General features: G+C 41.3%; 2 protein-coding genes across 3 annotated transcripts in view; one reads left to right on the top strand and one right to left on the bottom strand.

Annotated features, from left to right (window-relative positions):
- Window positions 1-11: 11 nt before the first annotated feature.
- letm2 (leucine zipper-EF-hand containing transmembrane protein 2) lies at window positions 12-13,670 on the bottom strand. 2 transcript variants are annotated; one of them, XM_030738136.1, is made up of 11 exons: window positions 13,408-13,670; window positions 12,920-12,988; window positions 8,285-8,837; window positions 6,468-6,611; window positions 5,537-5,674; window positions 5,214-5,417; window positions 4,245-4,342; window positions 3,203-3,275; window positions 2,765-2,863; window positions 2,254-2,322; window positions 12-1,326 (listed from the first exon to the last, which is right to left on the bottom strand). In XM_030738136.1, the coding sequence occupies exons 2-11, from the start codon at window positions 12,964-12,966 to the stop codon at window positions 1,270-1,272; spliced, it is 1,482 nt and encodes a 493-aa protein (XP_030593996.1). In that variant the 5' UTR covers window positions 12,967-12,988; window positions 13,408-13,670; the 3' UTR covers window positions 12-1,269. The 2 variants fall into 2 exon arrangements, with proteins under 2 accessions (XP_030593996.1, XP_030593995.1); XM_030738135.1 differs by having other exon boundaries at window positions 3,203-3,322; window positions 4,223-4,342; window positions 13,408-13,669.
- A 2,243-nt stretch (window positions 13,671-15,913) lies between these two features.
- Window positions 15,914-27,529, top strand: part of nsd3 (nuclear receptor binding SET domain protein 3) — a 28,358-nt gene continuing 16,742 nt past the window's right edge. The window contains 12 exon segments of the mRNA XM_030736883.1: window positions 15,914-16,145; window positions 18,296-19,167; window positions 21,881-22,129; window positions 22,229-22,391; window positions 22,514-22,668; window positions 24,278-24,907; window positions 24,983-25,148; window positions 25,268-25,368; window positions 25,863-25,908; window positions 26,031-26,161; window positions 27,114-27,239; window positions 27,329-27,455. Of these exon segments, the coding sequence (XP_030592743.1) occupies window positions 18,340-19,167; window positions 21,881-22,129; window positions 22,229-22,391; window positions 22,514-22,668; window positions 24,278-24,907; window positions 24,983-25,148; window positions 25,268-25,368; window positions 25,863-25,908; window positions 26,031-26,161; window positions 27,114-27,239; window positions 27,329-27,455 (2,722 nt within the window). The 5' untranslated portion in view covers window positions 15,914-16,145; window positions 18,296-18,339.

The raw sequence follows: 27,529 nt of genomic DNA, 5'->3' as shown, positions 1-27,529 counted from the left end.
CACAAAGCAACTTTTGTTGAGTCTTTTTATTGATCTCCTTCACAGCGCAGGCGTAGAGCTGATTGAAAAGGTGGCCACCCCCCCCCAATCAGTATCAACACTGGTGATTATAAATCGAGGATTCATTTGGATCAAACAGCAAAGAGGGAAAAGGGGACATTCTGCTAAAGAGAAAAAAGGTGCAACTGGGTGCTTCAATCACTCAGGTGACTGAAAATCAAAATAAACAGCCTTGTTTAATAGATATTCTCTGATGACAAAACAATCACCCTTTAACCTCAGGCACATATGTAAAACCAGTAACAATGGGGGTGGGGGTGTAAATTTTTACAGGGAGTTTGAAGCACTGTTACACACACAAAATTGTATAAACCGTCCAATTCTAACTTTTTAGTAAATATAGGCCATAATGATGTTAGGCATGGCCATGATGCCACAGTACCAAAATAACCATCTCATGTGCACCTTCAGGCTTTAAGCTACTCCTCCGTGTAAGCAGTTTATATAAAGACAAGTTTAAAGAATCTTCAGCATCATAGTGTTAAAATATACACTGTATATATGCAAATAAAATCTGCATTTTTACAGGTTGTTCTTTCCGCGGCTTTACCAGTGAGCCCGCACTCAATGAACCAGTCTTCATTCAGTAACAGCAGCAATAAGCTACGTAAACTATGTCATCCTGCTGAGAGGCAGGTCCGGTCCAAATCTGTCGTTTCACCAGCAGATCAACTCAATCTCTGACTTTTTAATCAAACCTTTTATATTTTATGTCAGTGCCATCTTCCGGCATCTGTATTTTAGCTTAATGAAGGTGGGGCAGCTACTGAACTTGAGGGGTTGACTTCTCTCACTGCCTGCACACGAGTTAAAAACCACCTGCAAATAAAACTGAGTAAAACCTGGTATGTGCATACCAAACTGTACAAAGCTGCTGCTGCTTCAGTTACATAACACAGAAACAAAAAATGTGCATATTTACAAATCTACAAAAGGAGAAGCCATCAGCATCATCATCATCATCATAACGAACAGTTTACCAGGAACTGACTTTAGGTCATAGAATCAGCAGCCATCTGCAGTCTGCCGGTCCAGTACGACGCTTGGAGAGTATCAGAGATCGGAGTGCACAGAGGTGAGGGATGAGGACGCAGAATGAGGAGTGGGCAGGTGAGATGCTGGTTCAAAGAGAAAAAAAAAAAAAAAAAAAAAAAGGGGTTTTATCTCCATCCGTCCCTCCTTCCTCAGTACAGGTTCTCCTGCTCCTCTTTAGACACCGTTGGCACTTATCTTGCTTTTCTGCGTCCCTTCTATTGCTGCTTTAGCCTGTGGAAAAGATCAGAAGAGAGCTCAGTTTAAACAATGTCATATCCTACTAAAAATCTATTCGAGACAGTAAATTCCTTATTTAAAAAAAAAAAAAAAAGGACTGCCTAGTGGGGCAGAATACACCCGTCACACTGTATTAACCCTGTTCATTGTCACCCAGTTTCTCTTGCTCTTACAGCTTCCTGCACTGCTGCCATTTTTAGATTGCTCAGATGCCTCAGGATGTTACAGTAAACCTCCTTGTTGACTGTCTCACTCCGGGGGGATGAGCTCACGGTGCACTGCACGACTCCATGAAAGTTGAGAGGAAATACTCATCACCTGACTTGCTGCCTCCAGACTCAAATGAAAAACCTGCTGGTTGTAGCCGGAGACGCAGCTCTCATCACAGATGATCCTCCACACGGGAGTCAGGTTAGCTTGAAACAGGAGCTGATGACAGTTTCCAGGAAGAGATCTGAAAATAGCAGCAGCTCTGGGAGGCTTCTGGATGTGCACGGGAAGCTGATCTTGAATGGGAAGGGGGGGGTGGCTGCTCGGGTATGTTTTTGTGATTTTTAACTTTTTGCTTGCACCTTGTAAAGTTTTACAGTCACACCTCTGTCGCTCTGAGACGACTGTGACAAAGTAAAATCCACATCATCTGGAGACTTAACACCTCAAATCCAGGAGTGAATATTTCAGCACTAATCTGCCCTGATAGTACTCAGCTAGGCCCAGAGTTTTACAGTGATGTCATCATTGGCAACCAATAAGAGCTCATTTTCATTTTGCTCTCCCTTGTTGCTAGAAACATCCCGTGAACCCGGAACAGCACTTCAACCAGAAGCTCGGGTCAGTGTAAGAGATTAGCGTGTGAATGAGGCCAAAGCAGGAAGAAATAACTGGATTACAAAATCCATTCTGGTTTCTGTGGACGCTCACCTGAAGGACTTCAGCAGGAGTCAGGGGTTTGTCTGACACAGCTGGAGCTTTGTCTCTCACTTCCTCTGCCTAAAAAGTGATGGAGAAGAAAGAAAAAAATAAATAAATAGTATAACAGTTTATAATATGGATACAACTGGCCCAGTTATGTGTTTCTGTCACCCAAATGTTTATTTATCCCTTATTACGTTTGATGATCTCAACTCCCAGCAAGAAATAAAATAAGCACGTTTCCAAGAATGCTAAAACAATTTAATATCTGTGCATTTAAAAATCTTTCCAAAGCAAAGATTAGCAACTCATTGCTTATATCTGAAAATATACAAGCATTCGAGTACGCCTGAGAAACAGCAGCGGAGCTCCTCCAGCATGAAAACAGACATCTGCTGTTGTGGAGGAAATCCCTGCGGACCTGCAGTTATGACCCAATTTCCCCTCTCGTAAATACATTTAATCTTATCTCGTGCTGATGTGTGGTGTTGTGATTGAGTGTTTTTAGGCATGCACTGACCGGTCTGTCTTTGATGATGCGTGCAGGGTCTGCCAACCTGTCGCTGCTGACTGGGACTGTGTTTGCTCCCGGGTTCTCCACCGGAGGTGCGGCAGCCTTCTGCAAACCAAACAAATACAAGTTGAGAAGAACACATAACATGACAAACTGCTCTGTTTTACTTTGCTCATCATTTAACAGTGGATAAAATATCTCTCAGTTCAAGATTGTTGGTCTGATCATGTCAACTATCTGAATTAAATATTTGATTAATGACAAACATTTGATACCAATAAACTAAAGGAAATCGTTTTAAAACAGTTTTTACTTTAAATCAGAAAAGAAAAAATGATTTTTTTTTTTAAACAGCCTGAGTGTTAAACGATGTGCAGCTTTCTCTGATCTGGACTGAGATCAGTGAGTGAAGCTGTAAGATTTTAAACTGTCTGAAGGTCGAACCTCGAGCTTTGGAACAGGCGGGATGACGTGGGGTTTGGGTTTGAGGTCTGTCAGGTACATGGCTCTGGAGAGCAGCAGCAGCGACGGAGGAACGTTCTCCTTCAGGTGCAGGTCGAGCCACTAGATGGAGGAAAACATTCATTAAAGGAGATTACTGACAAGGTATAAAAGTGATTAACAATGTTTACTCCAGATTAGGTGATGCACTTTTCACTCTGTTTATACACCACTCTGCATTTAATCATTAATTATTAATCTCTGGCTCTCTTCCACAACATGTCTTTTGTCCTGTCTCCCTCACCCCCAACCAGCCGCGGCTGATGGCTGCCCCTCCCTAAGCCTGGCTCTGCATGAGGCTTCTTCCTGTTAAAAGGCGAGTTTTTTCCTTCCCACTGTTGCCACACGCTTGCTCATAAGGGGTCGTTTTGATTGTTATACCATAATAAAGAAAGAACCCATTTACCTTATAATATAAAGGGCCTTGAGGTGACCATTGTGATTTAGTGCTACATAAATAATACTAAACTGAATTCAAGAGATCAATCTGATCCCAACTTGAAAAGCTGGACACTGGGATATTGGGCACAAGCTTATAGTTCAATTCAGTTGTGTTGTTGTACTACTGTAAATAAATTAAAGGTAAAACACCACATTTTTAAAATAAATTTAACACATTATGCCCCATTTTCATTTATTATTTGCCTAATATTCATTTGATACATTTATATTCTTGGATGTCTTCATTTGTTACATTTTACAAAGTTAGTAAACTTGTAAATATTTTCCCCAATGGGCTGAGGAGGAATCAAGTTGTGAAAATTCACAATTTATCATGACATCCTACAATACTGCTCACTGTTTTTTTTTTTTTTAAATCCTGTCTCTAGCTGCAAATCTGAACTAGTCGGCTCCAGCTGCCCTCAAAAGGCATCTCTGTCCTTGCCCTCCATTTCTGAGTGCCAGTGGCACCCAGTGTATGGGAGAGTCCCAGCTCAAGGCCTAAAGAAACCAGCTGCTCACCTGCTGCAGCTGTTGATTGAGCTGATCAGCGCTGAGACCCAGAGACCTCATCCCACGAATGCGACATGCTGCCTGCAACTCTGACACACTCATGGCCGCCAAGCCCTCCGCTGCAATCATCTGTGACGAGATGGAAAGAAGAAGTGAAAAACTGAAGCAGCAGCATTAGGAAACAGCAGCTGCAAGAGACTCACTCCTTAGGTCAGGAGTGGGAAAACTACGGCCCGTGGGCCACACCTGGGCCATTTGTCTTTTGAATCCGGCCCGCCAAAGACTGGTACAGAATTGCCCAAATCAAATCATATCATAATTATGACTGATGTCGAGGATTCTGAGAATTGCTACAACAAAACTAATGGCAGACTTTGATGCACTGGCAAAAACAACACTGTTCCCACCAAAAGTAAATGTAAGTATAAACACTGTAATGCCTTTGATATGTATGCATCTGGTGCTGGCCCGGCTCATCTGTCAAATTCCAAAACGTCAATGTGGCCCCAGAGCCACAAAGTTTGACACCCCTGCCGTAGGTGATACCGAGTTTTACTTTGTTATTTGAAATTAAGTTTACTCTTTGTTCAACTTTTTTTTAGCAGCTATAACAAAATTAGTTTCCTAAGTTTCAAACAAACATCTTTTATACAGCACAGTAATGACACTAAGCTTTAAGAATAGATTTGGTTTGTTTTCTATCTTAAAGGGAAACTGGAATAAAACAAATTAAAAACCAATATCAAAGAAGTCAATTTACAGAGATTTGTTAGATGTATTATTTATATGTGCTGTAGCAGCTGACAGCAAAAACTAAACAAGTAAGGAAGAGAAAAGGATATTATCATAACTTATCAGTTAAATTATTAGTCTGTTATAGCTCCATGAAACGCTGTATGCTGCTGAGATAAGACTAATGGTCGTTTAGTGTTATAACCTCTTCCACTCATGACTATAAACTCATAGCAACAGGCCCTCAGGTCCCGGTGCTCTGTCTCACCTCATCGTCTGACTTGATGGCTCTCAGTTTCATCATCAGCTGAAAACGCAGCAAGTTGTTTGTGCCGATGGGCTGCAGCTCCAACAGTTTGCACAGAGCCACCAGCTGGGGGCGCTCCAGGTGCTCCAGCGTTAGCTCGTCTTCAAACAGCTTTGAAAACTGGACGATGTCCTTCGTTTGGGGTTGCTCACCTGTACCCCGAACCTGGAGGGGGGGAAAAAAAACCCAAACAGATTTGTTACTTTTTCTAAAGCTTACTTAGGAACAGTCAGACCGCAGAGTAGTCTGGATCAGTAATAACATACGTGTTTGCTGTAATTTACCTCCTGAACATATCTGGAGAAGCGCTGCGCCTCATCGTCTGACTTTGCCTTATTCCTTCGAGCCATCTCAGCGATTGTTTCCTGCAGAAACTTTGCCAGCTCCAGCTTCGCAGCCAGACCTTTCTTCTGCTTCTCCTCCTGCAGGATGGAGACAGATGAGGTGAAACTTTAGTTTCTCTTTAGCTCAAACAGCTGATCCTTTTAATTGGATATTTTCAGAAAACAATTTAAAGGTCTCGTTATATTTTGCTGCTTTTAACAAAAACTGGTTTCTTATACTTTGAACCCTTAGAGCTTTTAATGGAAAACGTGTTTATGTTTTGATAAGCTATCAGGAAGACTGGTGAGGATAATATTTAACCAAATATAGATGCTTTTAAACCTCAATAAATAGGAGCCACATATAATAAGCCTTTGACAGTGTTTTGGTTACTGCAGATAATAAAATGTGTATCATACTAAACAGATTTAACATTTGACTTGGATTTTCCCCAGATTGTTTTTAACACTATTCTGTACTCTTTATTCATTATATTGTTAAGCCCAGCAGCATGACAACGTATCTCTGAACCATTCAGCCGTGCTCCAGAACAACCACGAAGGATCAGAGATAAGAGCATACAGCACAGAAACTTTCAATCCACAAAGATGGTGAAAGATTTATCGTGCCAGAAATGATAATTTAGTTAAAAAAAAAAACCCTCACAGGAAGAGTTATAGTTGTTGACAAATACACTTTATACCTCAAAAAAAAAAAAAAAAAAAGTCCAATGCATCTGCTTATAAATGCCAAGCAGGCATATTCCTCAGCTGCCACAGTAGACAGCAACCTACAGCCTGCTGCAGTCCTGGCTGAGAGGTTAAATAACACCAATGAACCCTGTCATAAGGTCACTCAGGCAGCAGAGTGTGCGTGTTTGTGCATGCGTGCCTTTTTGGACTCCGTCTCAAAGGTGGAGGGCAACATCTCTGGAAACAGTTTGAGGAAGACTGGGAGAAGGAACTCCATGAAGGGGACAATGATAAACACCATGAAGGGCACCAGCCGGAAGAGGTCAGCACAGGTCCTCATCAGCTGCAACAAACAAAAACAATACAGGATGTAAGAAAACGTGGGAAACAGGGCTCAGTATTTATGGTGTGGTACTGCTGTCTGTGGCTCCTTTTCCTACAGCAGGGGCAGAAGAGGAGTGACGAGCAGCCCTCAAGGAGCGGTCCTATTAAAGCACGGATCACAGTATGCAGTGTGATTACTTTGTTAGGGATGGACCAATATGATATTGGTCTGACAGCAAGGGTCACTTTAACCAGAACCTGCAGCTAGTGGAAAACTGGTTCATGAGCCGCCACAGTGGGTCTACCAGCTGCAGTCAAAGATGGTGGAAATGTGTGAGCATCGCTGTTTCATAGCTTCTATAACAATAACTGTCTATTCCAACCCTGAAGGGATACACATTTCAGTCAGGAAGAGTAAACTAGTAAACAGTTCCCTAAATATTGACGTGGACTTGCAGGCACTGAGGAAATAAACAGCCATCAGTCTGCCAGTCAAACTGCTGGTTTTCATTGCTATAAAGTTAAAATAAACATACCTGCACAGTATTGCCTCGTAATATTTGCTCAATACAGATCACTGGTAACAGTGTATACATTTAACCAGTTGGTAAACAGAATATGCATTAAATAAATTTGTTTAAGGGGTCTACATCTGCATTACGTTTATTTTAACTGATAAATTAAATGAACTCTTAAGATGTTTCCTACCATTAGTTTGCCATTTGATTTTTGAATTCTGAAACATACAGTACGCACTGGTATGACTTCACTGTAATTTAGTGTTAAAAAGTAGTACGCATTCACCACTTGATAGGATACGGTAAAGCCATAATTCAGTCAAAACATAACTTAAGCGCCACCCTGCCCAGTATTATTGAAACAAGCTTTCAGTTTGCATCTAACTTCTTTTACATAAATGTAAATCGGTCATAGTTCAAAGAAACCATACAGGTATGATTAACAGATGCAATAAAAACAATATTCCTGCATAAAATAATGTGGTCATTTTGACTGTGGGCAATAGATATAGAGACAGAGCGAGTGACAGAGACAGACAGGTGTACAGTGATATTTCTCAGAATCCCAAAAACACCAACTACACCGGGTATTAGTGCTTAACAATTAATCCTTAACACGTAGCAAGTCATGGCAGGCAGGACAGGACATATTTCATGGCAGGATTTCGTGCCACAGATTATATTTAACGTCATTCTGGATTATCAAAGTCAGTGAACAAAGAAGGTAAAGCCTCACATCACTCTTCCTTTCTGTATTTTCAGCTCCTGACACAAAAACAGTCAGCTGATGAATAAACTGAACACAGCAGTGCTTTAAAAACAATCAGGCTGAAACAAGTCTCAGTAACAGGCAGGAAAGGGTGATGGAGGAGGGGAACAGAATGACTGTGGAGCTGAGTGTCTTGTGAGTAGAAACCAGACAAACTGCTGCTGCAAACAGACTGCTTCTATTACAGCAAAAACATCACAGCAGGAGAGGAGGAGAAAACACAAAACAACGGGCTTCAAATTATGCAGGACAGAGCTGTGAAAAGTCAACTAAAAGCAAATGTTTTCCAAAATTAAAAACTAAACTCAGTACAATCTTGCAGATAGATGGCGCTGATCACAAACCTCCAAGATTAAAATTAGATTGTCTATTCCCACATAATAATGTACATTCAGGCTCTCTTACCCTTCTCCTTTCCCTACGTGTGAGCACTTGTCCATGCAGCAGCCTCCACACCATCCGGCCGGCAATCTTGGTATCAATGCCGAGTAACCGGAAGCCGTTGTAGTAATGCTTCAACTCATCCACTACCCTCTGATACAGAGACTTCTTCACAAGCGCTTTCTCCTTAACTGGAGTGACGGTGGCTGCAGTGGTGGTTGGCGCTGGAGGGGGAGCTGATGGAAGCTGGGATTGAGGTGCAGCGGCCACAGAGTCCTTTTTATCTCCTGAAGAAGCATCGTGAGCAGCAGCAGCAGGAGGAGGTGGTGGTGGTGAGGTCTTAGTGTCCTCCTGCTTTATGTCCTGGAGCCAAACACTTGAGCTGTGTAGGGAGCGGGCGAGGGCGGCACAGCTGTGGCTACGGCCAAGGGGGTGACCACGGAAACAGTGATGGTGACCATAACGAGAGGACCTGAGTGGGAATGAAGGCGAGACGTGGCAAGGAGGCACTACGTGGACATACGCTCTGGAAGACAGAGAGGAGCAGCTGTGCCTCTTGGATAACAAATATGATCCCCTGTTGGCAGAAAAAAAAAAAAAGTAACTTGTTTAAGTGTGTTTAAGTAACTTATGAGTTAGTCAATAACTGTTATAATTACTGAATAAAAAGGACGGATTGCTTCAGGTTGAGCTCAGAATGTCCAACCTTATAAATGAACTCCTCTTGATTTAGATCTGAACAGGGGAGTCAAATATACAGGTCACAAGTCAGAAGTGGACTCAAAGGGTCCAATCAGGCTCACTAGATGGCTTTACAGTATGTGAATGTTTCAAATTTCAAAAAAAAGATGCACTGCCATTTGTGTTGTGGTGTGCACTAAGTGCACTGCTACACAGGAGATGATGTTTAGTTCCAAAATAATCTACATGTGTGGGTTTTGTACCTTTAAAGTTCCACAGTGATATTTAAGTTGTCTGATGATGATTTACAGAACCAAAGCGAATCCTTCACATTTGAGAACTTAGAAATGGTAAATAACCAAAATATTGCTGCATTTCTCCCACACAGACTTCACTTAGGCAGGCCACACAAATGTTGCCTGAGTATATCTGGTGATACATTTCTTAAGATGTCCCCATAAAAAAAAAAAAAAAAAAAAATCTATTCAGTTTTTTCTGTGTTAGAAATATTGGCACCCATCAGAGATTTTGGCCATCTCCCAAAAGAAAAATCCCCAGGACTGAGATAAACACATTTTAACCAGTTATTCTAAAGTAAGGTGTAATTTAGTCAAGCACAAAAATGTGCTTTTGTTTATTAAATGTACTTCTGACAAATAAGGTATGTGCATGTGCCAGGAAAAAAAAAAAAACCCTTCTACCCGTCAATCCCCCTACTCTTATTTGAAAATTTAGCTGCTGCTGATAACCAGCATCAGGTAGGTTGGCTGCATTGCTTTTGTGGTAATCCCGCAGCTTCCACACCAGACTCTCCATTAATAATCAGCCTAAAATGGGTACAGTACGTCTAATCCCTTACAGCTAGCAGCTCACGTCGGGAGACAAAGTCACAACACACGTACGCTGGTGAAATCTTAAGGAATTAAGGTTAAAACACTATTTTAAAAAAAAACAAAAAAAAAAAACCCATAGCTACCAGGCAAGCCTAGTAACCAATTCTTTACGAGGGAGATGAGAGGAAGTGATATGAATACATATTAATTACCTTTTTTTTTTTTTTTTTTAAATCAAATTACCTTTTATACTACATACTGTTTAGCAGCCCTAGATAAAGCAGTCAGTAGATGGTTACGCCCACAATAACTACTGAACAGAAAGTATTTCCAGCTCAGGGTTGTAGATACTTCTGTGTTCACATTCACGCTCAAAATATTTTGATGAATCACCACATCACTGATTCATCTCACCGTTCAGGCCCTTCTAGGAAACCTTCATCTGTTTCTGAAAATTAATTTTTGTTTTAGTAACGCCTTTAGAGAGATAATAAATCATGTTGCATTTCTGGCATCACAGTGAACTTCTGTCTCCTCTAGACGCCATCACTGTTACTACATGCACATGAATACAGAGGACTTTTCTCACTTCTGGAGGCTTTTGTGTAAGGGTCAAATACAGTTTGAGGTCACAGTTTACCTCCACAAAGACCCTCTGCTACTAAATACATATTAATGCAGTTTAAGAATTGACTTTTCACAGTTTGGGAAGCAAACAAAGTCACAGTTTGCCCCAGGACACCTCCCCCCACAAGCCTAAATAGTGCCTGTTACTAAATATACACATCAGGCACTGTAGGACCTAACAATTGTGCAGACTCCCTGTGGATAACCACCCTCTGAGGAGCTCTTCTGATGACTACACACCTTCAAGGGCTTTCAAGTTAATAATGGGAACTGTAACCAAACACACACTTATCCAGGGACCCTTAAAAACTCTCGTCTAAGACCCAAATTTGTTCCTGCAGTTCAGACACAATATAAGTTGGTTCTTCCTGCAACAGTTCTCAGAAGCATGGAAAAAGTTTGTCCAATTGCTAAGTGGCCACTAATGCAGCTTAAGGCTGGGATTACACTCCCTGGCGTACGTGCACATGCGGACCCCTGCATACTCACAGATCTAATCCTAATGGTATCAGAAGGGGACGTTATTCACCTTTGGGTATGTACACAAATTAAGCAATGTATGGCAACCCATTAGCATTCATTTATTTTAACATGACTGAAAACACTATAGCTCTTTCTTGATCAAAGCATAAGCTTAGTTTGAACCATGCATCACAAACCCAATTAATTTATACATTTAAATTGGATCAAACTTTTCAATTTTATACATTAAATAAACAGCAGTTCACTTATGTTTACACTCAAGTGTTACCCACAAACACTGAGCACTAACAAACTCTTGGAAAGTACTTTGTAAATTTGAGACTTTCCTTTTGTAAATACAACTTCTCTCACATACATCTGTTGACCCTCCCTCAACTAAACTCAGAGCTTCCTGACTGTTTAATTGTACAGCTCAGGTATGCACATTGTGTACCTGCTGGATATACGTGACGTTTACAAACAAACTGAGCTGCCCTTTCTGCTCTTGGATCATAAATGTGTCCTTTTGTGTGATAAGACGATGATTGGGCTTTACTGCATCAGCTGCTGCATAAGGCCTGATTTAGACTTCTGTGACGGGTCTTTTCAGGGACTACATACGTAGCCTATGTAAGTGGCTGACGTCGTTGCCAGCATTTACACTTGTGCTGATGAATTGTGTGTGTTAATTACCATGTGGTCGTTTGTCTGCTCTTTGTGGTGTGTTTTTTTTTTTTTTCTTCCTACGTGCGAGTTTAATTGTCCTTCTAGTTGTTTGTTTTCTTTTTTCCTTTTTCGCCTCTTTGTTCATTCCCTCACATCCATTCCAATAGTTTCAGCAATCTCCCTCCAGGAATTTGCTAACGTGTGAGTCCTTACATTGATGCTATGATTATTATTCCCTATATTGATACAGTGATTGTTATTCTCTCACTGAAAAATTAAAAAACTGCACGGGACAATAGCCAGAAATGCATTAGAGGAACCAACGGTGCTCAACAGGCCAATCACAATCCTTGTGGGCTGCATTACGTTGTAGGTTACTGTAGGGTTCAGAGGGGTTTCTGGTTACGTACGTAGGCTTTGCAAAGATCCGATGCAGAAGTCTAATTCAGGCTTAACTCTGCAAACTCCTGCAACCCAGCAGACTGCAGCAGAGAAATTATTCACCTTGTATGAGAGTGACATTAACACTTAAACAGCATTATGCATAGGTGTGTTTTTGGTGCAACCCTCTCACAGTGGCTGCACACAGAGCTGTTTTAATTATCCAGATCAGAGGACGATTAGTTTAGATCAAAATGAATTTAGTTAACTCTCCACCTTAATAAAGCAGTTGGAGAAAGGTGCTGTTGGTGTTTCAGAATGTGAATTTCTTTCCACTTAACCTTGAAAAATTAAGCATACGATTCCTTGACCAAAAGAAAAAAAAATAAAAAATAAAAAAAAAAAAATTTAAAAAAAAGTTGTTTTTTTTTTGTTAAGTTTCTTCATAAATTTGAAAGGTTTCTCATATTTGAGTTTTTCTTGCCAATTTATGATCAGGCTACTTTTTCCCCCTCAAATTTGCATTTTCTCTCATTAATCTGCAATTTTTATAATATTTGTAATAACTTTTTCCCCTTCAAAATGTGTGAATTTTACCCCTTGCAACCGTTTTTCCTCATTAATTTGTGAGTTGGTTTTTTGTAAATATGACTATAAGCATATATTTTTTCCTTAAATTTGAAAACATTTCCCGTATCAATTTGCGTGTGTTTTTCCTCATTAATTTACTAGATTTTCTCTTTTCAATTTGAGATTTTTGTTGAAAATCACGAGATTTTTTTTTGGCATAAGTTTGTTGATTTTCTCCTTTTAAAGCGGTGCGTGTGTGTGTGTGTGAGAAATCCAGCACTGGGTTGTGCCCTTTTGTTTACTTGTTGCAGAGGCCAACAACATGCCCTGACTCACTGTTTGTGCCAGCTTACAAACAAAAAGCTAAAGTACCCAAACATAAAGAAAAGGAAAACCGCTGGTTTGAAAAAGTAAAAGAAACAGTGTGAAACTTACTTACCTTGATCTCGTAACTGCGAGGAGCACCTGATAACTAAAGACTGCCATTGTGAGGCCAAATTACAGTACTCTGTTGAACGGAGACACAGGGAGGTTAGAATGTACTCTTACGGGAAAAGACCAGAGAACTATAAAAGTGTTAAACTAGCATTAAGACAACGGGACAGCAAATCAACTCCGTTATTATGTAACAACAGCTTTAACGTGACTACTCATCGGAGAGGTACTAAACACTAAACTCCATCAGTTTACTTAAAAAAAAAAAAAAAAAAATGCACCCAAACCTTACTCCGCCTCTTTTTAAAGGCACTAATCAATGTAACCTGATGCCGAATCCGGGAGGGGTACATTTCCAGGGTAAATTTCCGCTAAAGAAACACAGCTCTACGCTAGCCTAGTCGCTCAGCTAAAACGGAGCTAACTGGCTAACACAGCCGGTTAGCCCGTTAGCTTAGCCGGCTGGTGCTAATGAAATGGCAGCCCACCAACCTCCAGCGACGATGGCCGAGCTATGGCTGCAGTGACAGACAGGGCGTTGTAAGGTTTCTCGGTAGGACGTAAATAAGACCGTCCATCCACAGCACTCGGTCGAAGTAAACAAAAACGACGAAAGCAACGGCCGGTGTGGTGATAAACCCATTTAGGGTGGGTTTCTGCGTTTAAAGCACCTTCGGACGCGTCAGATTGGAAACGCTTCGCTGACGGTGTTTGTCTGTGTGCAGCTGACACAGGCAGCTGCACTGAGAGGTCACACCGGACATGCGTAAATGCTGTGAGGAGCGCCGAAGATCGTATGTGCCAGTAGAGCTGGCTTACTCTATGGGCGAAAAAAAAAGTCTCCACATTCTGCTCAATGTAAGAGGGCGTTAACCTTTTTTTTTTTCAGTTTTTATGATTTATAGATGGTAGCTAGCATTAATTAAAACATTTACAAGAGACAAATTAATGAAACAAAATCTTTAATTTCCTACTTAAGGTGATTTACATATTGTATCTAGTCTGCTCTGTTAATTTGTTGTAATAAGTGTAGTCAGTACAGTGGGAAGGTATGTGGTAGGAGTCACAGATGGGTTCAAGGTGGTGATCACTCAGTTTCTCAATCAGTTTCTGGGCACATTCTGCAACTCGTCCTCCCAGTTTAACCCGTTTCTCACAGGTAGTGCTGGGATTGTGGTCAGAAGGTCAGAAGTCAGACTGTATTTCTAAGCCAGTGGTTCTATAATTCTTTCTGTCATGCTCCACTTCTCACCCCAGATACCACTATTTTATCTTTTATGTTTATTATTAACTAGAAAAAATAAGGATCGAGTTGAATTTTAGTTAAAGAGAGGTCGGTGCAAGTAGATTGCTGATTTTTTTTTTTTTATTGCCCCACAGTTTGAGAACAACTTCTCTAAGCGATGCAGGGCTTTCTTAGAATCAAAGCTTGGGATATACTGAAGTTTTCTAAAGGAGTATTGCAAGGTAGAAACTGGAGCTAGAGCACAATCAGGAAGACTAGCGGTGACCATCAGAAGATCAATACACAAGGTATTGTTCAATGATAATCAAAACAGAGAAAGATGCTAACATTTTTGTAGTGCTTTCAAACTCATTCCGGATATGTGGACCTCTACTGGTCAGATAAAGACTCAGGAGACCCGGGCCATCCGCAGCCCCTCAAGAGCACTGAAGACCCAAGGTCACACATTCCAATGACAACCACATGCCCACCCCAGCAGAGAGAGAAAGGAGGCCCCATGCGAAGCCCCCACAGCCAAAGGGCAAAAGAACCAGAAGGAATGGGTGGCCAGCCCCCCCAGAGACCGGCCATTCCAGCACAGGCCAAGCGCAGGGCCCCAGAGCAAAGTGCTGTTTTCTATATCTAAGCATCTTGTCTAACATTTGTCCATACACTCACGGTCTGATAGATGCATCAAGGACAACTTGGGGTTCAGCATCTTCCCAGGGATACTTTGATACGAAGAGCGGAGTAACTGGGGACAACCCACTCTACCGTCTGTGGCACAGCTTTCCCAAATAATATTAATCTAAAAGTTAAATTTGTATCATCAGCAAACAATTCTTTGTACAAAATACTAGATGAATAAACAAAATCAGCCATCCATCCTCTTCCAATTATTCAGTTCAGGGCTGCAGGAGCCTATCCTAGGTAGCTACAATCTATAGATTCACCAGTTAACCTAACTTCATCCTCTTATGGTAGGGAGGGAACCTCCAAAGGGAGAGCATGCAGACTTCAATCAAACTGGATTTGAACTCAGGACCTTTGTGCTGTGAGGTGACAGTGCTAACCACTGCACTACCGTGCTACAGCCTAAACTAATTCATTGGCATATAAAAGTTAGAGAAGTGGTCCTGATCTGATTGTGGACTACAACACGCAGAAACAGAGGCAGAGTGACAGGTCTTTCCTTTCCCGCCTGAGCTGCAGATAAGGCGCATAAAAGCCAATCAGAGACGCTGCTGCAAACGTAGTTACAGTATTTTCATGGTACTGTGGTCACTGAGATAAAAATGAAATAACAGTAAACATAAAAAAGTAAATATTTAACACTGTTCATCCACGATAAAAGTGGTTAAAAAATCCTCTTCTGTAGCCCTTTTTTTTTTTTTACACCCCACACATGCATTTCCTCTTTCATGTCACAGCGTAGTTCACTAGATGCCCCTGCTCCCTGTTTTCGCCTGTTAAACTGAGTTATAAACTACACCTCCCGGGGTGCCTCTGCTTGACCCTTGCGTGCAGCCTGCATCTGTGTGGTTTTGGCGCTGAGCTGAGGAGCTAGATCCACCGAGAATTTAAAAAAAGAAAAAAAAAAAAAGAAGAAGAAGAAGAAAAGAGGAGGGGGGGGGCAGAGCGCTTTTGTTAAAGCAGAGGAAGAGGGTGCTAGAGATTATTATGAATAAGAAGACAGGAAGGGGGTTGCGATCAGGTTGAGATTTCTCCGGCAAGGTTTTCGGGTCCTCACACTGACGAAGAGCCCCGCGCTGGGATTGGGCAGCGACCAGATAGCGTAACACCCTCTCCTCCTCCTCCTCCTCCTCTCTGTGGAGAATTGCGTTAAAACGAAAAGGTAAAGGCCTGAGCTTCACCAACATCACAGGATTATTATTATTTTTTTTATTATTTTTGTACCCCCCTCTTCCTCCTCCTCCTCCTCCTGTAGATTAAACGAGGAAGCATTGCTGGCTGGTGTATGTGTTTAGAATGGGACACGCTGAAGGTATTGACATTTTTTTTGTGTATTTCCCTGCATCTTTCGACTCTGCACTCAAAATCTGTGCTGCTGCTGCCGCTCCTCCGCGTCGGCCGCGTCTGCATGCTGCAGCTCCTCGTTTTTGGTCGTAGCCAGCTTGTTTTCGGGCACATTTTCCCTCCCGAAACCGCCAGTGATGGAGGTATAATCACGGCAGACAATTTGATTTAAAGGGGCATAGGCAGCCATATTGGCACTGGTAGCGTTAGCCTAGCCAACATTAGCTTCCCCCTCCTTCTCCCCCCCCACTCCACCTCCTTTCATCTTGTTTCATGTGCGCTTAAATGGATTTTAAAACATTAATAAATGGAAATGTGTAGCCGAGTGTGTCAGAAAGACAAACGGACCCGTCCCCGTCGTGTGCCTCGTTTTCTAACCGTTTAAATTGCTCCTATCTTTACGTTACGATGCCTTTGATGCCAGGTAGCTTCAAGCTAACATCGCAGGAAGCAGAAAGATCAGTCAGTGAAACCTTTTCTTTAATGCCTGTGCAGTCGTGTTTTTTGTTTATTTTAATAAAAAAAATCACACACCTACAGCCAGTTATAATCTCTACCATACTATATATGCACCTAAGTTATACTACACGTCCTTTTAGGGGGGTAGTGACCGCCGGTTGACACCTTTTGGATGTTTACATCACCGTTGTTCACCTTTCTCAAAGCTGCTAACAAGTTAAGCCGCAACAAGAGTATTAGATTATCCACTCATCACTCTTAACCTGATTAATTAAATCAGCTCAGGCGGTTAAAAGTGTCCAGTGCATGAGGTCAAACCCGCCTGGTAGCTGGTCTTTGTTTTGTTTTGTGCAAGCAGGCCACCATGTGTTTGTGTTGCTGAAAATAAATACACAAAATTACTTAAAGGAGTGTGCACAACCTCTCAGTATAAGCTACGAAGGTGCCCTGAATTTGTGATAATAAATTCGGATTTTTGGGGGTCTGCAATTCAGACCATCCTGTGAGTTTATCTTAGTAGTAATTATTAATAACTGTTCTGCAGAGCTGTTCAGTCCATCTGTTTAAAAAAAAAAACAGCATTTAATAATCAGCTTAATGCTATAAAACTCTCAAAAATTCTTACATTTGAGGAGCAGGAGCCTGGTGAAGCTGCCACTTAAGTGAAAATCAAATTTGTGTAGTTAATGTCAGCTAATCTGGAGCTTTTTAAGGGCAAAGGCTGGAGTGGAGCAGTGTACGTTTTCACAGGGTCAAGCATCCACAGGTCAAAATAAAAAAAAAATTCACACTATTTTATGGTAGAAACCTGCAAATATTTTAACCAGAAAACAGCTGATACATGGCAAACCAAGGTCAGTAGATGGCTGTTTTTTTTTTTTTTTCCCCAAAACTTTATGAAGGTACTGTGTCGTGTACACAGGAGACAAAGTGTGAGTGTGAGTGTGTGTGTGTGTGTGTGTGTGTTGGGGGGGGGGGGGGGGGGGGGGGGGGGGGGGTGTCTAACAATCTCTGTTGCTTCAGTTTTACTATACATAATAATATTCACAAAAAAGATTTACCAAAGGACCAATCACTTGATCATGAACACAAAATAAATTCCATTATACTGATGTTTCCAGTTAGCTTGTTGGTATAATAATAAAAAGTCTTATAGAAAATATCTAAACTTGCACTTTGTTGTGAGACCAAAAAAAAAAAGCTTTTGAAACTGATGAGACAACTTTGGCTTTGCTCTTAGTTTCTCTTCATTTACAGTTCCAGTTTGATACATTTCACTTGCCACGTCTTTTTGGATAGGCTTAGATAAAAGATTATTGTTTTGGTTAAAATATGTCTCTTCACAAATGAGGCTTACAAAAAGGTACCCAGTGCATTCAAATGTGACACAAACGTCCATGTGTGACGATTTGGGATTCCTGAGCGAAACCTTAATTTGTGAACTTGTTTGGCTTAATTAGCTACTAGAAAGTTAATAAAAAAAAAGGCTCAGAAACAGGGGTCAGAAACACAGATGTTTGTACCGTTAATCTGTTGCTCCCTGTTAAATAAACTGTTAATGATTTCTGAAGGATAGACATAAACATCTCGGAGATGATTGGCTGTGCGCTTGTTGAGTTCTCCTGCGGTTCATTTCATTGTGTGTATCTTTGTCTGCAGGTCCAGTCAAAGAAAAAGACAGTTAAGGATGCAGGAGCCCAACAATGGATTTCTCCTTCTCTTTCATGCAAGGGATCATGGGAAATACAATTCAGCAACCCCCTCAGCTCATTGACTCCGCCAACATCAGACAGGAAGGCACCTGCGACACCGGCAGTGACCCGGGTGAGGATGGTGGTCCCTCCTACGATGCAGCCCTGGATGCGGAGTTTTCGTACCCGCCAACGGCTTCGGAGGACATGCCTCAGGTCCCCAATGGCTACCCGCCGGGTTTGGGAATATACGAGCCACAGGCTAAGTTCTCCGTGTACTCGCAGTTCCCCAATGGCTCTGCTAATGGCTATGGAGCCATACGGAGCTACGGGGACCACGGCCTCATGTCGATGGAGGGGACGGTCCTGAGAGGTCCTGGTATCCCGGAAAGACCTCTGTCTCCTGTGTCGCCTCCACTGCCCACACATCACCCACACCTCCACCACCATCATCATCACCCTCACCCTCACCACCACCACCACCACCATCATTCACACCACATCCATACAAATCCACCTCACATACAAACTCACTCACACCCACAGAGTCCTCCACTGCCACCCCTGCCCTCCCAGCATCATCTACCCCAGACACCTCACATCATGACCCACAACCTGCCCCCTCCTCCCCCATTACACCTGCCTTCATCCAGTCCTCCTCCCTCGCTTGTGGACAACACCCCCTCATCTCAACCTACGCACGCCCCATGTAACACTTCTGGCGGGGTGCTGAAGAAAACCAGCTCTCCGGAGATTAAGCTGAAGATCATAAAGACGTATCAGAATGGAAAAGAGTTGTTTGAATCTGCGCTGTGTGGAGACCTGCTGCAAGAACTACAGGTAATGTCCAACAGCTTTATAGTCAACATAAATTTTTACCTTTTTTTTTTTTTTTTTCCTTTTAATTCTAAAGATGCTTTTTTGTGCTGAAGGTTAGGCGAAAGTGTGAAAATCTGCATAGTTTTCAGATTCACTTCTAACATGTTTTTTCGTCTGCTTAGAACAGGGCTGGAGAACTGATGAGTCCCCCGAGTTTATTTTATGTTTTCAATAAATTAGAGAATAATGCATTCACTATTGCAAAATTTGTAATTTTTTAAGGAATTTGTTCCGCAGATGTTCTGACTGGACCATGCAATCTATGCTTTATGGCTAGCCATTCCTATCGTAGATATGAAAATACTAACTTTGAGGTACAAAATTCAGCTGGGGTGTTCTCAACCAGGTCCAAAGACCAAGCCTATGAGCAACAAAATCAAAAGAGATGATGGTGTGACTGGAATAACACCGTCTATGACGTCACGCGGGCCGTTGATGAGTTTTTAAAAGTCTTCAGAAGCTCAAAATCTGCACACCATCAGATTCAGCCCCTCAAAGTTTGGCTAGCGAGATAAGAAGTGCAGTCTTGTTCATCTGGAAGTCATGGGGTGAAAGTGCATTTTCCAGTCTCTGTATAATGCATATGTATGTACTATCATATATATGTATATGTGCAAATGGTTTAAAAAAATTTCACATTATGAACTATTCTGGTTGAGATTGCAGCTGATCTGCTGTACTGTTTCATTTAAAAAGAGGATTAATGTTCTATATTTATTGACAGTTAAACTTTTTTACTTGATGTTAAAGCTGAAATGATTAGCTGCATATTCAGAGGATCGACAAAAAAAACTAACCGACAAGAATCCTGTTAATGATTATTGTGCATACCAGATAACTGCGATGCCCCTCAGCTCAGTCTGCGCACAGTCTTGCATGCTGTCCTTCACTCTTTCTTTCCTAAAAAGAGTAAAGATCACATAAAAGCATCAAATTTAATTGTTTAGGTGACTTTACATTCAGAAATATTAATCTTGTACTGGATTAGCTGGTTATCCCTCACTTTATTGTAAATGAAATATGTTTAAATAGTTAATTTTTTTTCAAAACATAACAAGCCTCTTGCATTTTCAAGTTGCTTAATTTTTAACTTTTTACAAACTTTTAATCATATTTCAGTCCTTTTTAACGTAAACACAAGTTTCTCACTGTGTATGTTAGTTTTATGACCTTGGTTTTAACTTTGTATGTTTTTATTAATGTGCATATCAGTAAAACTACACCCCAAGCCTTTATGTGTCAGTTCTACTATTAAGCTTTGTACTCAGTAAAAAGCTGAATGAAAAGAGCAGAACCTGGCTTCAGTCTGAACTGATCATACTGCTACGTCCTGTGAGCTTTGGTTTGTAGATGATTAAATCTGAAAAAGACGCCTGAAACCTAATTCAGACATGCTGCAAACTGATTTGCTACAAAACTTCAGACGGGTTGGGTTCGATTATCAATTATTTTAATTATTAAACAGTCTGTCTTCTACTATGCCAGTTAATAGTGAAACATGCCCATTCGAAGGTTTTATAGTTAACTAAAACTAAACCTAAACCTAAACTAGGTGTGGGAAAATAATTTTTAGGTAACTGAAATAAAACTAAAAACTAGACTTAAAGAAAAAACACAGAAACTAAGTTAAACGATGTGTTCTAACAAAAATAAAATACAAATAATATCAAATAGCTAGGAGAAATTAAAACTGCATCCCAAACAAGAGTTCAAGTCTCAGGAGGTTAACAGAAGTCTGTGCAGATTTTTGAGCAATTTAATTAACAAAAGTATATTTTATGAGTAAATGAAAAATGGATGACTGTATTTTTATCACAGTCGTTCTAGAGAAACTCAAAACCTTGTTGGGGACAATGAGGTTGTGCATATGGAGGAAAAACTTCACGTTTTAGAGACATTTTATCCTTGAAAAATGCCTTAAATTTTCCTTAAGTTTTCCCCATTTTGAAAATTGTTGTATATAATTTTTTTTAAATAAACTGCACATTTACAGTGGACCTATTATGCTTTTCCATGTTTCCTGTTGTGCTCATATGCTCATATTAAACATGGCCAAATTTCAAACATTGAGGTCAGCGTGTGTGCAGCTAATCCTGCTGAGCCAAAACCTCGGGCTTCAGGCTACTCTAAATTTTCAATTTTAGACTTTTTTTTTTTGGCTCTGTATGATCTCAGTTGTATTGGATATCATTCATTTAGTTATACCAGGCACTGTTAAAGGCACTTTTGTTTGTGAGGGGCAGCCAATCAGAAGAAAGTTGGCTTAAAGGAAGTTCAAATTACTTGTTTTCAGAGGGCGGATAAACTGCGGACCAAGGTATGAGTATAAGATAAATAAGGATTATTTTAAACTCTGAATCATGCAGTGGTGTTCTGCTGGAGTCCAAGAATAAAAATCTGCAGATGGAAATGAACAGAACAGGTCCTGTTTAAGCCCAAGAAACCTGAGGAAAAATTGCAGTGCATACTAATTGGAAGTCTTATCAGTCCAATTATATTTTAATGGAATTATTACACTGTGCACATCTTAGTTTACTTTTAATTATCCTTTAAAAAGCCCTCAAGCAGTGGACATCTGAGGAAATTTTGATTTGTGTTTCTTTTATAAAAACCAAAAAACTTAACTGATGTCTCATCGCCGCTGATTTCCTTCTTTGCATTTTCTCATCTTCAGAAAGAGTCTCAGAAGAACGAGGCCGTTCAGGCGCAGCGCAGACATGAGAGGAAGAAGGAGAAGAGGAAAAAGAGCGCAAGACTGCTGCTGCAAGCCCAGGAACAGAGCTTGGACCAGAGCCAAACACAGCCAGGTACCACGGGCCAGACAGAGGACACCCACGTCCAGCCCCCGCCGAAAGAAGCACCGCCGGCCCAGACAGAGAAGCCTCCGAAGACCGTTATCAAAACTGAACCAAAGACGCCGAAGGCAAGAGCTCGCCTGTTCACTCAGCAAGTCTTTGCAGATCAGTCGCTGTGGTGTGTAGTAAACATTTTGAAAACATAACAGGGACTTGTTTGTGTTTAGGTTCCTAAGGTCCATCATCCATCAGTCATCCAGGAGACGGGCTTCTGTAAGGAGTTTGTAATAGGAGATCTGGTGTGGTCCAAGGTGGGTACCTACCCCTGGTGGCCCTGCATGGTGTCTTCAGACCCACAGATGAAGGTCCACACTCGCATCAACACCAGAGGTAAAATCCTTTAAAAAAAAAAAACACTTAACAGTCTTAATCTGCTTGTTTTCTTTTACAAGTGTATAAATGTGTAAAACAGAAGTGCCACAACTTGTTTTCTTTCCTCTGTTGCCATGCAGGTCACAGGGAATATCACGTCCAGTTCTTTGGCAGTGTCGCAGAGCGAGCGTGGATCCATGAGAAGAGGATAGTCATGTACCAGGGGAAGCAACAGTTTGATGAGCTTCAGGCTGAGACACTTCGCAAAACCACGAACCCTGTAGAGAGACACAAAGTATGCACAGATGGGGCATTTATTTTTAAAGAAAACGAAGCATTTAGACTTTTTGTTGTTTTCTGATGATGTTTAGGCATTTAAAATCAAAATCATCAACCAGAATTAACCTTATTTTCAGCTACTGTTACAGTGATGGATGCTCATATTAAGCAAGTTTCAAGTAATGAGACCATCTTATGTGCAAGTGATCCCTTTTACAGTTTAAAGCTCAGGTGTCAGACTGCTCTAAAAACACAGTTTCAGGCAATTCTTTCTACTCTTGGGATCACTGAGGTCAGTGAGAACAGATAATCCTTAATATGGTCATTCAAGACACAGACGGCCTCCCCACCTTCTGTTCAAACGTTCTGTTTGTGCCAGCCAGTCAGAAGAAATGGAGCTCAAAGGGAAAAGGGCTCAAACAGCTTGTTTCAGACTGATTTGAAGTGAGGGACTGCATCAAGGTATTTTGAACTGTAAATCACACAAAGCTGCTATAGCAGAATTCAAGAACATGAATATGGAGCTGAAAACGTGTAGCACATGCAGTAGCACGAGAACCTTGAATTCTCAGACTTCACATGTTACAGGTTAGGAAGAGTAACGTCATGTAACTGTAGAGAAATGAGTGCACCGTCGGTTGACGTAGAATCCAGATAATGCTAGAGTTTATTTTGATACAGTACAATGAAGAGTCCTCTTCTGTCAAAGAACCGTGAGGCAAAATATAAAGTATTTCGAAGTTCAGCAGTAAACTCAAGTGGCTCCACAGTTCAGCTTCTGCCCTGCTGTGGCAGACATTTAAAAATGTTTGATTATGTTCAGCAGATGAAAATTGCATTTTAAAAATATCTTTTGGTATACTTGGTTGAAAGAATAATAAGCAACTCTTTAGAATTTCTTCTGATTTTCTCTTAATGAAAGCATATTCTGAGCTGTCCTCCTTATATAACATCATCGGTTACTGTTCATCCTCCATGGGATTATAAGATGACTTTACGTAACATCAGTGTTTATAGTTGGGATATCTGAGTACCACCTTTTCATGTCCCAAGCTGATAATAGTATCTGATGCTTTTTCCCCTCTTACACAACTAAGCCAGTAATAATTTATCTGGAGACACGTCTGAGCCTCCAGACATCGGTTATAACCCAACCAGGAATTTTTAAGCCTCATCTCAGTTCCTTGTGACATCTCTCGTCATGGCACGCCATTTACTGAATGTTTTACCTCATATTTAAGGTTAATGGAGCTTATTCGGCTATATATATTTTTTTTTCTGCACTATGTGATCCACTAACTTTAACCAGTATCCACTCAATACCAGTTATTGGCTCAGGACACCCCTTTTAATGGATTATTTTCTTTTCTTTTGTTTCTAGCCACAGATTTTTGCAACATTTCAGTCAATGTGAATCAATTCTGTTTTGTTAACTTGTACAATTTGTGTCATTCTTTTGTTTTTTTAACTCTTTCTTTCTGACATTCACATGATGCACTGAGTGTTTCTTCTTCACTCATTTCTTTTCGCTCTGTGTGTTTATATCATGGATGCCAGGGTTAGTAAATATTTGTAAGTTGATGAGTTTATCAACTTTATATTTTTTGTCTGTTTATTTCCTCCAGCTAATGAAGCCTATCCCTCAGCGGGAGCGTACTCAGTGGGAGGTGGGTGTCGGTCATGCTGAGGATGCTTTCCTGATGACAAGACAGGAGCGAATTGACAACTACACCTTCATCTATGTGGACCCAGACCCTAATGAAGCCCCGCCCAGCAAGAAACCCAACATCAGACCTGAGAAACGAAACCGGCGCTCAAGCAGCTCAATCAGTAAGAAGGAGGACAGAGGCGTGAAGTCACCAGATAGGGAGCAGCCTCCGCGACGGCAGCTGCCACGGAGACAGTGTAGTGTTTCAAACACAGATGACAATGCAAACTCCCAGGCCTCAAGTGAAGATAAGAACCAGAGGGGGGACCAACGTAAGACAAGCTCGCCGAAACAGAACGCCGGCTGTGATGCACGAGTGCAGCAGGATTCTCCGCCTCCAGTCAAGACTTGGAAAACAGCAGCTGCCAGGAAGCTGCTGCCTCTTTCTATCACCATGAAGAGGCTGAATGTGGAGATCACAAAGTGTGACTGGCCTCTTCTCCAGAAAAACGTACCTCTCTCCCCAAAGAAGGACAAAGAAGAAGAGAAGGAGGAGAGGGTGGAGAGAGAAGGCAGGCAACCCGACCTGGGATACTGCTCACCAGAGGTTGGTCTAACTGACAGAAAAAAGATGTACACAACATAAATATCCTGTAAGCTTATATCCAAATGTTGATTTCAGCAGGACAGCAGAGCTAAACCTGAGCCCAGTCCAGAGGAGGAGGAAGATGGGGATGAAGGAGAGGACGAGGCAGAGGAGAGGAGAGACTCCCCCGCGAGTCGGAGGAGCGAAGAGGGAGGAATGCAGCAGACTTCATCTCCAGGATCACACCACAGCAGTCCACAGGGTTGGTAAAACACCTTCATGTAGGGTGTTTTTGTTGAATATCTCATTTCTATAGCGTCAAATGACTCTATGAAGTCAGTAGGAGATGCAGCTTAATATTTTATTTTGTTTGTTTCTTAGGTTCTCAAGAGAGGAAGCTTCAGCGGCGGTGTGTCAGAAGCAGGTCTGAATCAGAGAGAGGCAATGAGCTCGTCCCTAAGAAGAAAACCAAAAAAGAACAGGTATTATTCCTCCACAGCGAACCAGCATTCACACCAAAAACTGCAGTGTACTACTGCAGTGTTCTCAGTATGTCATAGCTCTCTCTCCTTGTGTTTTCTATGTATAGATTTTTTTTTTTTTAAAGTAAAGCTAAAATATAATAAAGTAAAAAATGCAAATTGAAAAATTATTTGAGAGTTTCTGTTCACGTAACAGCTTTAGCAGTTATCAGACGCTAAAACGCTGCTAAAAGGATTTGTAATCTGAGCGAGCTGTATGTTTCCTACACTGTAGGAGTTGGCAGGTGAACAGCGATATTGTATATCTGTCCTCCAAAATTAATCCAGGTATGCATGTTTGTGTTATGCAGCAAACACGAGCTAGATTCAGCTCTGTTTTGAAAACTTCTCTGAATTTCTGTGCAGGAATAGTCTCATTGAAATGAACAAGGCAGGCTAGAATCCAAACTAAGAACTTAAGATAACATAAACCTGCACATTTAACCTCCTTGCAGGCTGAGATGGCTCCAGAGACCACCCTCAGGACGGGTTCGCAGAAAGGTGAGCAATCATTCCTTTACGCCCGCTGTAAATCCATCACTGCAAACTCTTTGTTCTTCTAGTGAGCAAAATCTTTTTCTTTTTTTTTTTTTTTTTTTTTGCCCCCCTATGCAATCATGTAGGAGCCAGTGAGATCTAGGATGCATGCAAGCCCCTGAAGAAGCGGAGCAGAGCATCCACAGATGTTGAGATGGCTTCATCTCAGTATAGAGACACATCTGATTCAGACTCCAGAGGCCTCAACGACCCGCAGGTAGGCTTGAATGACATGACAAAGGGGTTTTTCTTCTGCAAGCAAAATATTTATCTACATTGATCCATATATTACTGCCTTGTGTGCAGAGATGTTTGCTGTGCAAAATATGATTTCAGTCACATTTTCATTATCTCTGTTTAACTTTGCTCTTTTTGGCTTATTTATTTTATTTTCGTAAGATATGGGCCTGTTTAGACGTACCGTAATGCTGCAGCTTGTTAAACAAAAACTGTGCAGTTTTTATGCTTCCACCTTCTCAGGGGGGGAATGTTTTATTGTTTAGATGTTTTCATAATCTGAATATTTTTTGGATTCTCTGTTACTGAAACCTGTTACTTGAAAACCATTATTATTTTTCTTGTCAAATCTGTCATATATTTACTGTTATGATAATGGATGCACATAATAAACATAATGAGCTCACATGTACAAGTAATCCCCGAAACCCAAAACTCAGACTTTAGACTGCTCTTCTGGCAGTTTTTTATTTATAGTCTTGGCTTTGTATGTTGTCAGAGAGTAGGGGATGTCCCTAATATGGTCATCTCACAGCTCAGACTGTTAGCACAGAAGCCCCACCACCTACTGATCAAACCTTTTGTTTATGAGGGGCAGTCATGAGGGGCATGAGGGGCAGTCAGTCATGAGAAAGTTGGGCAAAAGGAGAAGAGCTTAAACGGTTGGTTCAGATAGGATGAAATGCACAAAGATCCAGTATAAGATAAGCAAGGATTATTTTGAGCTGTGAATTATGCAGAACTACTCTTGTAGATGAAATGAGCATAAATGGTACCCTTTAATTAAGAAAATAGAATGTTTTTTGTTTTTTTTTTTACTGAAAATAGTACTTAGTTGCTGTGCTGAACACATCACGCACCAGTTTAAATATCTGCACACACAGTGGAGTAGTTAAACACTCTGGCTTACATTCAGTGCGTATCTGCTTCAGGGTTTATTTGGGAAGAGCCTCGATAGTCCAGCAGCAGCAGATGCAGACGCTTCAGATACTCAGTCTGTGGACTCCGGCTTGTCTCGTCAGGACAGCAGCACCAGCAAGAGGGACACAGTTTGTCAGGTCAGCACTGCTCACGATTCATCTCAGTTCTGCTAATGTGAGTGTGTGTGTGGGTTTTTAACTGCATCTCCCTGTCTGTTTTTGTGTAGATCTGTGAGGTTTATGGCGAGGGTTTGGTGGTGTGTGAAGGTGACTGCAACAGGCAGTTTCACCTCGAGTGTCTCGGTCTGTCATCCCCACCTGAAGGAAGATTTACCTGCGTGGAATGTCGAACAGGTGAGTGAATTAAAGTACAACTACGTTTTTACCATCATGTCTGCTGTGTTCGCCTCTTCACTAAAGCACGCCCT

This window comes from Archocentrus centrarchus, chromosome 9 (genome assembly GCF_007364275.1).
Source record: "Archocentrus centrarchus isolate MPI-CPG fArcCen1 chromosome 9, fArcCen1, whole genome shotgun sequence".
Taxonomy (NCBI): Eukaryota; Metazoa; Chordata; class Actinopteri; order Cichliformes; family Cichlidae; genus Archocentrus; species Archocentrus centrarchus.
This window is presented reverse-complemented; position numbering and strand designations above follow the sequence as displayed.

Bases quoted from the DNA above. Each gene is read 5' to 3' on its own strand.
- letm2 (XM_030738135.1), bottom strand. From the start codon at position 12,966: ATGGCAGTCTTTAGTTATCAGGTGCTCCTCGCAGTTACGAGATCAAG. The intron at 3,323-4,222 runs GTGAGCAGCTGG...TCCTCCATCTAG, and splicing joins TCAATCAACAGCTGCAGCAG to TGGCTCGACCTGCACCTGAA. The intron at 2,323-2,764 runs GTCAGTGCATGC...ATCACTTTTTAG, and splicing joins GCATCATCAAAGACAGACCG to GCAGAGGAAGTGAGAGACAA.